This window comes from Sapajus apella, unplaced genomic scaffold, assembly GCF_009761245.1.
Source record: "Sapajus apella isolate SASKATOON/1434 unplaced genomic scaffold, GSC_monkey_1.0 scaffold22, whole genome shotgun sequence".
NCBI lineage: Eukaryota > Metazoa > Chordata > Mammalia > Primates > Cebidae > Sapajus > Sapajus apella.
In genome coordinates this window covers 26,306,759-26,322,427 of record NW_022436962.1, presented here as the reverse complement: position 1 = coordinate 26,322,427, position 15,669 = coordinate 26,306,759, and the positions used below count along the sequence as shown (strand labels likewise).

The 15,669-nt window shown below is 40.1% G+C and overlaps 1 protein-coding gene across 6 annotated transcripts in view; it reads left to right on the top strand.

The window, feature by feature from the left end:
- NVL (nuclear VCP like) overlaps nucleotides 1–15,669 on the top strand; it is a 97,363-nt gene that overhangs the window by 5,417 nt on the left and 76,277 nt on the right. For 5 of the 6 annotated variants that reach the window (XR_004272265.1, XM_032289374.1, XM_032289375.1 and 2 more), the window contains 3 exons: nucleotides 7,037–7,089; nucleotides 7,177–7,276; nucleotides 12,828–12,885. Coding sequence is in view for 3 of the 6 variants with exons in the window: in XM_032289374.1 (XP_032145265.1) it covers nucleotides 7,037–7,089; nucleotides 7,177–7,276; nucleotides 12,828–12,885 (211 nt within the window). In the remaining 3 variants the exon portion in view is untranslated. The remainder of the gene's footprint in view (nucleotides 1–7,036; nucleotides 7,090–7,176; nucleotides 7,277–12,827; nucleotides 12,886–15,669) is intronic. The other variant, XM_032289376.1, reaches the window with a different exon arrangement.

Sequence of the window (15,669 nt, the reverse complement as noted above, 5' to 3'; positions counted from 1 at the left end):
AGTCACATTCTGAGGTACTGGGGGTTAGGACATCATCATAAGAATTTAAGGGAAACATAGTTCAACCTATTGGACTCTGTCCTGTGACTCCCGAAATTCGTGTCGTTCTCATGTGCAGATACATTCATTTTATTCCACAAGCCCCAAAAGTCTTAACTTATTTTAGCATCAACTCTTAAGTCCAAACTCTCATCTAAATATCATCTAAGTCAGGCCAGATGCAAGGACTCACACCTATAATCTCAGCATTTTTAGAGGCCAATGGCTTAAGGCCATAGAGTTCAAAACCAGCCTGGGCAACATAGTGAGACCTCATCTCTACAAAATAAAAATAGAAATAATTAGCTGGGTATGGTGGCATCAACCTTACTACTCAAGAGGCTGAGGTGGGAGGATCGCTTGAGCTCAGGAGTTCAAGGTTGCAGTGAGCTATGATTGCATCAATGCACTCCAGCTGCGTACCAGAGCAAGACCCTGTCTGGTGCGTGCCTGTGATCCCAGCTACTCAGGAGGCTGAGGCAGGAGAATTGCCTGAACCCAGGAGGCGGAGGTTGCGGTGAGCCGAGATCGCGCCATTGCACTCTAGCCTGGGTAACAAGAGCGAAACTCCGTCTCAAAAAAAAAAAAAAAATATATCATCTAAATTGATCGGTAGTGGCTGAGATTCAAGGTTTGATTTATCCTAGGGCAAAATTGTTCTTTGTCTATTAACCTGTGAAACCAGACAAGTTATTTGCTTCCAAAATACAGGCATGTGCTGCATAACAATGTTTCAGTGAGTGATGGACCTCATGTATGATGGTGATCCCATATGATTATTACATCATATTTGTGCTGTACCTTTTTTGTGTTTAGTTGTGTTTAAATACATAATACCATTGTGTTACAGTTTCCTATGGTATTTAGTACAGTCATACACCGTATAGGTTTGTAGGCACAATAGGCTATACCGTGAAGTCTAGGTGTATCATAGGCTATACCATCTAGGTTTGTGTAGGTACACTCTTACTTATTTTTGTTTTCACACAATGAAAATGCTTAATGATACGCATCTCAGAATGTTTCTCCATTGTTTAGTGATGCACGATTGTACAATGGCGGGACAGGCATAGGCATAGGTTAGACATTCCTATTCTAGAAGAGAACAATTGGAAAAAAAGAAAGGGTCATGGGTCCCAAGCAAGTCCAAAACCAAGCAGGACAAATTTCATTAGATTTTCAGGCTTTAGAATGATCTTCTTTGGCCTGATGCTCTGCCCTGTGGGCGCAGTAGGATGGTGATCCTGCCCTGTGGTACCTAGGAGGAGACAGCCCCACCTGCTGGACCTGTGCCCTCTGGGTCTGTGTTGACAGTGGCAGCCCTGCATTCTTTTGAGCCTCCTTAAGGGTCATTTTTCCCTTTTCTTGAAGGATAACTTGTCTTCACAGTTAAGTAGTTTTATTCCCCTGTCTTATAGAATCTTGGAAGTCCAGCAGCCTTCCTTAATTTTATCCCCATCTCTGTCCCTTCAGTCCAAGCTGGCAGTGTTTCTGTTGCTTTAACCCATCCCTATTCCTGGCTTCTGCCGAGATGGCTGACTGGATCCGTAAGTCATATGCTGGTAATCCCTTTAGCAAATCGTAGTCCCTCCATACCCGTGATGTTCTCTCTAGATTATGCTTTTTCATTTTTTACAATATGGATAGACAGAATTTTCCAATCTTGAGGTTCTGGTTTCCTTTTTGTTTAACAATTCCTTCTTTATCTCTCTCTATACCATAAAACTTCACTATAAGCAGCAAGGAGAAATCAGGCCACACCTCAACACTTTGCTTGAAAATCGGAGTGAAATATCCACACTCATCACTTACAAGTTCTACTTTTAAAAACAGTAAAACACAAGTCCTTGGCCACTTCATAACGTGGACTGCCTTTCCTCCAGTTTCCAAAAACATGCTTCTCATTGCTGTCTGAGAGCTCACCAGAAGCATCTTTAACATTCATATTTCTACTAGTATTCTCTCTGTCTGTGTATATAACTATAGAAACTTCCTCTATAGCTCCTCTCTTATCTTTCTGAGCCCTCACCAGAATTGCCTTCAGGGTCCATATTTCTTTTTTTTTTTTTTTTTTTGAGACGGAGTTTCACTCTTGTTACCCAGGCTGGAGTGCAATGGCGCGATCTTGGCTCACCGCAACCTCCGCCTCCTGGGTTCAGGCAATTCTCCTGCCTCAGCCTCCCGAGTAGCCGGGACTACAGGCACGCGCCACCATGCCCAGCTAATTTTTTGTATTTTTAGTAGAGATGGGGTTTCACCATGTTGACCAGGATGGTCTCGATCTCTTGACCTCGTGATCCACCCACCTCGGCCTCCCAAAGTGCTGGGATTACAGGCGTGAGCCACCGTGCCCGGCCTTTTTTTTGTTTTTTTTGAGACAGAGTCTCGCTCTGTCACCTAGGCTTGAGTGCAGTGGCACAATCTCAGTTCACCGCAACCTACACCTCCCGGGTTCAAGTGATTCTCCTGCCTCAGCCTCTTGAGTAGCTATGACTACTAGTGCCCACCACCATGCCCGGCTAATTTTTGTGTTTTGGTCTTAAGCATTTAGAATAAGGGATATCAAATCTGTACTTTTATAATGAACCAAAATGAAAGCTATAGAACTATAGAGGAAAACTGACAATGTCAAATGCCAAAAAGCAGTCAAGTGTAAGGACAGAGAAGGGCCCACCAGATCCAGTAATTAGGAGTCACTGCTCCGAAAACTGAATAAACTGAAGGAGCAAGTTGTGGGACATAGGAACATCCAGAGGAAGAGTAATTCAGAGTAAATGAACAACAAGAACGAAGGTCCTGTGCTTGGCATGTTTGAGAAGATCTGTGTGGTTAGGACAGGTGAGGAAAAGTAAACTAGGACAATAGAGGCCAGAATATGCAGGGCTTTTTTTTGTTTTTTTCCTGCAAGGATTTCAGAAATCAATATGCAGGTCTCTTTAGACCAGTTTTACTCTGGATATCTGTGACGCCACTGAAAGGTTTTGAGCAGAGCTATGGCAAGCTCTGATTTTTCCCTTTTTTATTTTTATTATACTTTAAGTTATGGGATACATGTGTAGAACATGTTATATATATGTTGTTTTTGTTTGTTTTTTGAGATGGAGTCTCACTTTGTCATCCAGGCTGGAGTGCAGCAGTGCAATCTCTGCTCACTGCATCCTCTACCTCCTGGGTTCAAGTGACTCTCCTGCCTCAGTCTCCTGAGTAGCCACAACTATAGGCACACGCCACCACACCCAGCTAATTTTTGTATTTTTAGTTGAGACAGGGTTTTGCCATGTTGGCCAGGCTGGTCTTGAACTCCTGACCTCAAGTGATCCTCCCGCCTCAGCCTCCCATAGTGCTGGGATTATAGGCATGAGCCACTGCGCCTGGCCTGTTTCAGCTTTTAGATATGCTTCCTACATCTATCTGCCATCTTCCCTTATCCAGGTGTTGGCAAACTATGGCCGTCAAACCAGTTCTTGCCTACCACCTTGTTTTGTATGGCTCATGAACTAAAATCATTTTTACATCTTTATTTAATTTTGAATTTTTATATTTGTGTGTGTGTGTGTGTGTATATATATATATATATGTATATATATATATTTTTTTTTTAATAGAGACGGGATTTCGCCATGTTGGCCAGGCTGGTCTCGAACTCCTGACCTCAGGTGATCCACCCGCCTCGGCCTCCCAAAATGCTGAGATTACAGGCATGAGCCACCGCGCCTGGCTGCATTTTTATGTTTTTATTTTTTGAGACATGGTCTCACTCTGTCACTCAGGCTGGAATACAGTGGCACAATCTCCGTTCACTGTAGCTTCAACCCCCTGGGTTCAAGTGGTTCTCTCACCTCAGCCGCTAAATAGCTGGGACTAAGGCACGTGCCACCATGCCCCACTAGTTTTTTGTATTTTTTGTAGAGATGGGGTTTTGCCATGTTGCCCAGGCTGGTCTTGAACTCCTGAGCTTAAGTAATTCTCCTCCCTCAGCCTCCCAAAGTGCTAGGATTCCAGGCATGAGCCACCGCGCTAGCCCCCAAGTTGTCTTTTTTAATGATCGTGATTTAGTACATCTAAAACTTTGTGTTTTTATGTAATTTCCATACCAGCCTGGACAACATAGTGAGACCCTCATCTCTACAAAAAAAATTGAAAAATTAACTAGGCATGCTGGCACATGTCTGTTGTCCTAGCTACTCGGGAGGCTGAGGATTGCTTGAGACTGGGAAGTTGAGGTTGCGGCGAGCTCTGATTACACAACTACACTCCAGCCTGACTGACAGAATGAGACCCTGTCTCAAAAACAAAAATAAATTTATTATTTATTTATTTATTTTTTGAGACGGAGTCTCACTCTGTCACCTAGGCTGGAGTGCAGTGACACGACGTCTGCTCACTGCATCCTCTGCCTCTGTGCTCAAGCAGTACTCCTGCCTCAGCCTCCCAAGTACCTGGGACTACAGGTGCCCACCACCATGCCCAGCTAATTTTTGTATTTTTAGTAGAGACTGGGTTTCACCATGTTGGCCAGGCTGGTCTCAAACTGCTGACCTCAATTGATCCACCCTCCTTGGCCTCTGAAAGTACTGGGATTACAGGTGTGAGCCACCACACTGGCAAGAATTTTTATAAACAGGAAAATTGAAAGAATAGTGCAAAGAACACCCATATATTCCTTACTCAGAATGTGCCTTTATCCATGCATACTGTGCATACTAGCTATTCCCTAAGGACAAAGGCTTTTATTATATAACCACAGTTTATTTATTAAAACCAGAAAATGTAATCTTGATTCAATAATGTTACTGAATCCACCATTCATATTCAGAGTTTGCCTGTCTCAATAATGTTCTTTATAGCTATTGTTTTGTGGGAATTTTTTATCCTGAACTGAAATCCAACCCCTAAATTATGCTTGTTTTGCTTTTTAGTTTCCTTTAATCTGGAACAGTTCCTCAACCTTTTTTTATTTTTCATAATCTTTACATTTTTGAAGACTATAGGTAGTTACTATACAAAATATTTCTCAATTTGGGTTTTTTTTTTTTGCTGTTTCCACATGGTTGGAATCAGGTTGTATGTTTTTGGAAGGAAACACCAGAGAAGCAATGTGACTTCAAAAGACACAGAATATCTGTGGTGTTATTTATTCCATAATGCTAGTTTTGATCAATCCACTAAATTAATTTGAAATTAATAATTTATAAGAAGATATTTTAAGATTATATAAATATTCTGTAACTCATCAAACTTTTTTTTTTTTTTTTTGAGACGGAGTCTCGCTCTGTCACCAGGCTGGAGTGCAGTGGTGAGATCTTGGCTCACTGCAACCTCTGCCTTCCAGGTTCAAGTGATTCTCCTACCTCAGCCTCCCAAGTAGCTGGGACTACAGGCACGTGCCACCACGCCCTGCTAATTTTTGTATTTTTTAGTAGAGACAGGGTTTCACCATGTTGGCCAAAATGGCCTCCATCTCTTGACCTTGTGATCCGCCCTGCTCAGCCTCCCAAAGTGCTGGGATTACAGGTGTGAGCCACCGCACCCAGCCAACTCATCAAACTTTCACTTATATTTTTAGCAGGTAGTCTTGCTAAAAATGTTTAACTTGAATTTAATAATGAGGAGACAGAAAATAAATTCAGATCGTGGGACATTTTATAAATTAGCTGGCCTGGATCCTTCAAAAATATCAGTGTTACATCCACAAAGGTGAAGAGATTATTACAAGTTAAAAGAGTCAAAGGAGGCACAACAACCAAATAAAAGCATGAACATTGACTAGACTCTGGGTTAAAGAAAAGCAACTCTAAAGACCATTTTTCGGCAATAATTTGAGAAATTTTAATACGAACTATATATTAGATAATTTACCAATTTTTTTTTTTTTTTTTTTTTTTTTTGAGATGGAGTTTCTTGTTACCCAGGCTGGAGTGCAATGGCGCGATCTCGGCTCACCGCAACCTCCACCTCCCGGGTTCAGGCAATTCTCCTGCTCCAGCCTCCTGAGTCGCTGGGATTACAGGCACGCGCCACCATACCCAGCTAATTTTTTGTAGTTTTAGTAGAGACGGGGTTTCACCATGTTGACCAGGATGGTCTCGATCTCTTGACCTCGTGATCCACCTGCCTCGGCCTCCCAAAGTGCTGGGATTACAGGCTTGAGCCACCGCGCCTGGCCGATAATTTACCAATATTAAATTTCTTATTTGTGTTGATTGTATTGTAGCTATTCGGGTAGCCTTTTTTTTTAATAGAGATACATGCTGAGAATTTTTGAGATGAAGTGTTTGTAACTTGTTTTCTTATTAGTTTTTTAATTTATTATTATTATTTTTGAGACGGTCTTGCTCTGTTGGCCAAGCTGAGTGCATTGGCACAATCACCACTCACTGCAGCCTCCACCTCCCAGACTCACGCTGTCCTCCCACCTCAACTTCCCAAGGAGCTGGGACTACAGCCACCTACTACCATGCCCAGCTAATTTTTTTATATTTTGTAGGGATAGGGTTTCCCTGTGTTGCCAAGGGTGGTCTGAAACTCCTAGGCTCAAGTGATCTTCCCACCTTGGCCTCCCAAAGTGCTGGGATTATGGACATGAACCACTGTACCTGGCCTAGAACTTATTTTCAAATGGTTCTCCCCTACCCCTCCAAAAAAATTTCTACACAGAGATAAGTAAAGTAAGTACGGCAGTTTGAGAATACTATAGGTAAAGAATATATGAGTGTTGACTACATTATTTCTTTCATATTTTTAATAAGTTTGAAATTTTTTTTTCAAAGTTTGAAATTTTAAAAATATTTGAAGCAAAAAAGGTTAGTTAAAAGGGAAAAAATGGAGAAAGCTCACAATAGTAAATACATAAACTTAGAAGTTTGAAAATGGGTTTTTGGCAAGTGTCTATACTGTAACATAATTAAATATTCATGCAAATTTGGTCCATTTAGATTGAGCTTAATGGAAAAATATTGGTGGAGACTACTATGCTAAACTTCTTTTCTTTTTTCAGTATAGACTATGGTCGAAGAAAAAGAAATGCTTTTAGGATTCAGGTAGAAAAAGGTGAGTCTTATTGTTAGAGCTCAATTATCAATAAAGTTATACAAATAATTGTTTTAGCTCATAGCATTTTTTTTCTTTTTGTTTCAGTATTTAGCATAATTAGTAGTGAGAAGGAACTTAAGAATTTAACAGAATTAGAAGATGAACATTTGGCAAAAAGAGCAAGACATGGTGAAGAGGATAATGAGTAAGTATACAAAATGCACTTTTTTTTAAACAGTGAACTTTATCACATTACATTCCTTCTTGTAAAACTTTCAGTGGCTCTGCATTGCCAACAAAGCCCTGCGTAATATTTAACTAGCCTCTTCAGACCTTTACTTCAGCCATACTGAATGTTCTCTATTCCCCAAAGAGATCAAATTCTCTTTGACTGTACCTTTGTATGGGTGATTTTGTTGAGTTAGAGTATCATTTCCCTTTCACAAACTCCCACTCAGCCCTCAATAATTGGTTGAAATGTTGCTGCCTTTATTAGACCTAAGACTCCTTTTAAAACATTTCCTTAGCTTCTAGTTACAGATATTTGTTATAATCCTTATCATATCATATGCCATTGAAATTATTTGCTTACTTGTTTGCATTACCAACAGTATTGTCTTATTACCTTCTTTTTCTGCCCTAATACAACGTCAGATATATAAAAAGGTGCCAATTAATTTTGTTTCAGAAATAGTATTGAGGGTTTTTTTTTTTCTTGAAACAGAGTCTTGCTCTGTCGCCCAGGCTGGAGTGCAGTAGCGCAATCTCAGCTCACCGCAACGTCTGCCTCCCAAGCTCAAGTGATTCTCTTGCCTCAGCCTCCCTAGTAGGTGGGACAACAGGTGGGTGCCACCACACCCAGCTAATTTTTGTATTTTTAGTAGAGACAGGGTTTCTCCATGTTGGTCAGGCTGGTCTCAAACTCCCGACCTCAGGTGATTCCCCCGCTTCCGCCTCCCAAAGTGCTGGAATTACAGATGTAAGCCACTGTGCTCATGTCTTATTGAACCATCACGATAAACAAGATACTGAACCTTTCCATAAATATCAAAAGTCTTCTTGTTCCCCTTTGCAATTCATTTTTCCCTCCACTCTTGTTTCTAAGTAACCTTTTTTTTTTTGAGACAAGGTTTTACTCCGTCACCCAACTGGAGCGCAGGCTGGAGTGCCATCACAGCTCACTGCAGCCTTAACTTACCAGGTTACTTGATTCTTCTACTTCAGCCTCCCAGGGAGCAGCAGACACATGCTACCACACCTACCCAATATTTTGTATTAACAGGGTTTTGCCATGTTGCTCAGGTTGGTCTCGAACTCCTGGGCTCAAGCAGTCTGCCTGCCTCAGCCTCCCAAAGTGTTGGGATTATAGATGTGAGCCACAGCGCCCAGCTTGAGGCAACCATTGATTTGCTTTCTGTCACTGTACGTTACATTGCATCTTGTAGAATTTTACTTGGAATCATACTTTTAAAATCTGGATTCTTTCATTCTTTCACTTAGCATAATGATTTTGGGATTTATCAATGTTGTATGAATCAATAGTTCATTGCTTGCTTTTTATTGATGAGTGTGTATGGACATGCCACAATTATTTTAATCTGTTTATCTGTTTTGGGCTTTTTTTTTTTTGAGACAGGGTCTCACTTTGTTGCCCAGGCTAGAATGTAGTGGAGTGGCATGATCACGACTCACTGCAGCTTCTACCTCCTGGGCTCAAGCAGTTCTCCCACCTCACCTGCCTAGTACCTGGGACTACAGGTGCCTGCTACCATGCCCAGTTAATTTTCTAATTTTTTGTAAAAATGGGGGTCTCACTATGTTGCCAGGCTAGTGTTGTATCCCCGGGGTTAAGCAGTCCTCTTGCCTAGGACTCCCAGAGTGCTGGGATTACTGGTGTGAACCACCTTGCCTGGCCTATCTGTTTATCTCTCACTGGGCAATTGGTTTGTTTCCAGTTTCTGACTATTACAAATTAAGCTACTATGAACATTTATGTCCAGGTCTTTGTGTGGACAGTATTTTCATTTCCCTTGTTAACTATCTAAGATTGGAATAGCAGTGTCATGTGATAGATGCATATTTAACTTTAAGAAATTCCGCTTTTTTCCAATGTGTTTGTACCATTTTGCTTTCTTACATTAGCAGTTTATGAGAACTCTACTTTTTTTCCACATATTGCCAATATTTGGTATGGTCAGTCTTTAATTTTCGGTAATATTTCACTATAAATATGACATTAGCTTTAGGTTTTTTTGTAGATGTCCTTTGTCAGAATGAGAAAGTTTCCTAATATTCCTAGATAGCTGAGAATTTTTGTCATGAATAGGTATTGCATTTATTAAGTGCTTTTCTGCATCTATTGAAACATCTCATTATGGGCTTCCCCCTTTAGTCTATTAACTTGGTGAATTATGCTGGTTCCCAGTACTAAGCCAATTTTGCATTTCTGGGATAAACTCTACTTGGTCCTGATATGTTATATTTTTAATGTATTACTGGCAGCCTGGGCAACATAGTGAGACTCTGTCTCTACAGAAAATTTAAAAATTAGCCAGGCATGGTGGTGCATGGTTATAGCCCAGCTTTTTTGGAAGCTAAGGTAGGAGGATTGCTTGAGCCCAGAGTTGAAGGTTACAATGAGCTATGTTTATGCCACTGAACTCCAGCCTGGGTAACAGAGATAGAGTCTCGCTCTTGTCACCCAGGCTTGAGTACAATGGCACGAGCCCAACTCACTGCAACCACTGCCTCTGGGTTTAAGCAATTCTCCTGCCCCAGCCTCCTGAGTAGCTGGGATTACAGGCACCTGCCACCATGCCCAGCTAACTTTTGAAAAAAAGGGTATTAATTGGATTTAATTTATTAATCTTTTTCTACCGATGTTTGCATCTGTGTGTCATATTGGTCTGAATTTTCTTTTGTTTATTTTTGTAATGTCTGTCAGGTTTTGTTGTTAGGGATTCACCAGCCTCATGGTATTAGTGGGAAAGTGTTTGTTTTTCTTTATTTTATGAAAACGAATTATGGAAATTCTTTTTTGAATATGTTAGTGTTCGCCCACAATTCATCCAGGACTAGAATCAACTTCCCCCAGAGTCTTCTTTTTCTGAAGGATTTTCATAAATTTTAGTTTTGCTGGATATACAACTCTTCCTTACATCTCTTCTTATGTCAGTTGTGGTACATTGTATTTTTTAATCATCTGTTTATTTTCTCTCAGGTGTGGTATTTGTTGGCATAATGCTTCTGCAATATTTTCTTGTTATCCTTTTAATGTCTACAGGATTTGGGATGATAGCCCTATTTTACTATTTGTAACTCAGTCTTTTTCATTTAGATTTATCATAATGTTCTTAACGAGTTCCATTTTCATGGATATTTGTATTACACTATTATATAATAAATAACTCTTGACTGGTCATGATACCTCTTGGCACTTTGGGAGGCTGAGGCGGATGGATCATGAGGTCAGGAGTTTAAGACCAGCTTGGCCAAGATGGTGAAACCCTGTCTCTACTAAAATTACAAAAATTAGCAGGGTGTGGTAGCATGTGCCTGTAATTCAGGCTACTTGGGAGGCTGAGGCAGGAAGGGAATTGCTTGAACTTCGGAGCTGGAGGTTGCAGTGAACTGAGATCACACCTCTGCACTCCATCCTAGAGGACAGAGTGAGACTCTGTCTCAAAAAAATAAAAAAAGTAAATAAAAATATATAACTCTTTACTGCATATATCTTTGTACACATTACATTTTTCTATGTTGAATTTTTGAGGTGGAATTTCTGGGGTCAAAGATTGATATTTTTGAGATTTCTACTGCATTTGGGCTTGGCTTCCTAAAAAGGTGGCCTGAGTTTATACTTCCAATAACTTTGTATAAAGAGAAGTTTCCTTTGCATCCCTGCAATCTTAGTTATACTATTATTTAATCTTTGCTGGTTTTATAGGCAAAATATTGATCTTTTTTTTATTTTGAGACAAAGTCTCACTCTGTCACCCAGGCTGGAGTCCAGTGGTGCGATCTCGGCTCACTGCAACCTCTGCCTCCCGGGTTCAAACAATTCTTCTGCCTCAGCCTCCTGAGTAGTTGGGATTACAGGCACCCACCACCACTCCTGGCTAATTTTTGTATTTTTAGTAGAGACAGGGTTTCACCATGTTCGGCAGGCTGGTCTTGAACTCCTGACCTCGTGATCCGCCCCTCTCGGCCTCCCAAAGTGCTGGGATTATAGGTGTGAGCCACTGCACCCAACCTTGATTATATTTTTATTTGTAATCTTATAATTATTGAGATTAGTTTTTTGTTATTTCATACTTGTTTTGTGAATTGCTTGCTTATGGGTTTTTTCTATTTCATTTGAGAGGTATTTGAATTTTCCTCATTAGTTGTTGGAGGGCTTTGCATAAAATATTACCTCTTTTTATATGTATTACAACTGCTTTCCCCATTTTGCCACTTCCCTTTTAATTTTTGTTTATACTGTCTTTTGATTAGAGAAGTTTTGCATTTTTATGTAGTCAATTCTATTAGTCTTTTTCCTGTTAGTTTATGTTAATATGCTTAAGATCTCTCACAAGAGTGTGTAAAGTGATTACTTACACTTTTTTCCTATTTCTTTCTGGTATTTAACTCTTTAATCCACTTGGATTTTTTTTTTTTTTTGTATTGTCATAAATTATAAGGCAAACTATTTTTTTTTCAAATAGTTGAATAATATAACTTATTAACATTGATTAGAAATGCCCCTAAGTAATATTGATACATTTTAATGAATAAAGAATTTGCTTTTTTTTTTAGACAGGGTCTCACTGTGTCACCCAGGCTTCAGTGCAGTGGCACAATTGTGGCTCACTGCAGTCTTGATATCCCAGGCCCAAGCAATCCTCCCACCTCAGCCTTCCAAGTTGCTGGGACTGCAGGTGTGCACCAGCATGCCCAGCTAATTTTAAATTTTTCTGTAGAGACAGGGTCTCCCTTGGTTGCTCAGGCTAAGATTAGTATCTTAATATCTTAATTATAATAGCATTTCCTTGCATTCGTATAAAGCTTTTTACTTAAAAAATAAAAAGTGCCTTTCTTATTTAAATAATTTCTAAAGAAGTATTAAATACTAGCAGAGTCCTGAAATTACTTGAAGCTATTAGGTAACAACTTTCAGTTATAATGAATCAAGACCACATTCTCAGCTTGTAGTTTTTTAGGATTTATAGCTCTTTTTTGATACAGGAGATTTATTTGCTCCTTCATCCCTCATGAACAGTCTTGGAGAAGTTGTATTTAGTTACATGGTTTGGTCATGTTGACTTTGTGAATTTGTTACTCAGAGTGCTTAATTATGAGTTGCTGAAATATTCCCTCTATCTGAATCTGATGTTCCTAAATGAGACCCTTGGGCCTGAGGGAGTTGGTATCTCACTTTTATTTATTGCTAGGATAAAAATAACTATAATTTATTGTGCATTTATTATATATTGTAAATGCATAAGGAGTTTGCAAGTGTTTATTTAATCCTTTAATAACCTTGGGAGATAGACATTACTTATTATCTCTGTTTTATAGATAAGAAAGCTGACACTTAGAGAGGTTAAGTAATAACTGGTTAAGTTGGATTTTGAATCCTAATTTCTCTGATTCCAGAGTTCGGACTCTTAACCACTATAATATTTTGCCTGAATATATTTACCTGTTGGGGGTAGTAATTTTTTTAGGATGTGAGAGAAAAATTCTTTAAAACATTTTTCCCTCTTTTTACTGAGGTATACTGAAAGCTATTCTGATGATGATTCAAGTGTGGAAGACTACCGAGATCCACAGGTAAGCCAAACGTTTAGTGGGTCCACTTTGATTTTTTCTTTTTTAATCGTTATGATACCTCCTTAGAAAAACTCAGTAAGAGCTGGGCATGGTGACTCATACCTGTAATCCTAGCACTTTGGGAGGCTGAAGCATGTGGATCATTTGAGCCCATTAGTTTGAGACCAGCCTGGGCAACATGGCAAAACCCTCTCTCTATAAAAAATATAAAAAAAAAAAAAAAAGAAAGAAAGAAAAATAAGCCTGGCCAACATGGTGAAACCTAGTCTCTATTAAAAAAAAAAAAAAAAATGCAAAAATTAGCCAAGCATGGTGGCATGCACCTATGGTCCTAGCTACTTGAGTGGCTGAGGTGGGAGGATCACTTGAGCCCAGGAGGCAGAGGTTGCAGTGAGCCGGGATTGCACCACTACACTCCAGCCTGGGCAACAAAACTAGATCCTGTCTCAAAAAAAAAAAAAAAAAAAATCAATAAGGAATATAATAAAAAGCCAGGTGCTGTGGCTCACGCCTATAATCCCAGCACTTTGGGAGGCAGGAAGATCACTTGAGGCCAAGAGTTCAAGACTAGCCTGGGCAATGTAGCAAGATTTTGTCTACAAAAAAGCTGGGTCTGGTGGCATACACCCATAGTCCTAGCTACTCAGGAGGCTGAGGCTGGAGGACCGCTTGAGCCTAGGCGTTTGAAGCTGCAGTGAGCTATGATTGTGACATTCCACTTCAGCCTGGGTAACAGACCTTATTGCAAAAGAGAGAAAAGAGCAGGAAAGAAAGAAGAAAGGAAAAAAAAAAAAAAAAAAGGTTAGGGCTGAAGGGAGGGAGAGAGGAAGGAAAGGAAGGGGAATAGAATAAGAGACTTTTGACATCTTCATCAATAAATAATTGAACACTTTCTGTGTTCAGTGTTGGTAATGGATTAACCATCCTTCCAGTATTTGTGTTTGTAGTCAGCTATACAAGGAAAAAGAAGGGAAGAGAATAGCTAGCAATAAGGGCAGACAGGAATAGAGTAATTAATAGTAAAAATGGAAAAAGGGATATTCTTTTTGCCAAGGAGATGGCATTAGTAATGAAAAGTCTTGATTAAAGGAGAATATGGAGATAATATAGTCGTCCCTCACTATCCATAGGAGATTGGCCCCAGGGCCCCACATGAATATCCACAAATGCTTAAGTTCTCTATGTAAAATGGCATCATGTTTGCATATAACCTTACACACATCCTCCTGTATACTTTAAATTATCTCTGGATTGCTTATAATACCTAATACAATGTAAATAAGATTTAAATAGTTTTTACACTGTATTTCTTTCTTATTTTTGAGAGGGAGTCTCACTCTGTCACCCAGGCTGGTGTGCAGTGATACGATCTCAGCTCACTGCAACCTCCACCTCCCGGGCTCGAGTGATTCTCCTGCCTCAGCTTCCTGAGTAGCTAGGATTATAGGCAGGCCTCGCTGTGTTGCCCAGCCTGAAGTTCAGTAGCGCCATCTTGGCTCACTGTAACCTCTGCCTCCCAAGTTTAAGCGATTCTCATGCCTCAGCCTCCTGAGTAGCTGGGATTACAGGCATGCGCCACCATACCCAGGTAATTTTTGGCATTTTTAGTAGAGACAGGGTTTTGCTATGTTGGCCAGGATGATCTTGAATTCCTGGCCTTGAGTGATCTACCCATCTTAGCCTTCTGAAGTGCTGGGATTACAGGCATGAGCCACCATGCCCAGCCTACACTGTATTTCTTAAAATTTGTATTACTTTTTATTGGTGTATTTTTTTTTTTTTTTTTGAGAGGGAGTTTCGCTCTTGTTACCCAGGCTGGAGTGCAATGGCGCGATCTCGGCTCACCGCAACCTCCGCCTCCCGGGTTCAGGCAATTCTCCTGCCCCAGCCTCCTGAGTCGCTGGGATTACAGGCACGCGCCACCATGCCCAGCTAATTTTTTGTATTTTTAGTAGAGACGGGGTTTCACCATGTTGACCAGGATGGTCTCGATCTCTTGACCTCGTGATCCACCCGCCTCGGCCTCCCAAAGTGCTGGGATTACAGGCTTGAGCCACCGCGCCCGGCCTTGGTGTATTTTTTTTAATTGAATTTTTTTTCCCAAATATTTTCCATCAAGATTCTTTGAATCCCTGGATGCAGAACCCTTGGATATAGAGGGTGTACTGTCTGTCAAATTATTTATAATTCGCTTTTTATTTTTTCCCTTGGTAAATCAGTTTTGAATTTATTGTCAAAATATTTGATCCAATTTTTGCAGGGATAGGGTCTTGCTCTGTCACCCAGGCTGTAGTGCAGTGGCATGGTCCTAACTCACTACAACCTTAAACTCTTGGGCTCAAGTTGTCCTCCTACCTCAGCCTCTCAAGTAGCTAGGATAACAGACATGTGCCACCATACCTGGCTAATATTTAAATATTTTGTAGTGACAGGGTCTTGCTATGTTGCCCAGGTTGGTTTTGAACTCCAGGCCTCAAGTAGTCCTCCCAGTTTGGCCTCCCAAAGCATTGGGATTATAGGGTGTGAGCCACCATGCTCAGCCCCAATTTTGAATTGATGGACTAATAGTGACTCGCATTGGTGACCAGCTCATCTCATACTTCTTTAGTGTATTTTTTAGAAGCAACCATACTTATTTGATTTTATTTAACTAGTTATGAATTGGTTTTCCATTAATTTGCAATGGATTGGAGTCTTTTTGAATAGTAAATGCTTGTTTGTGAATCATCTTATTGTGATCACCTATATATTCTTTTCTTTTCTTTTTTTTTTTTTTTTTTTTTG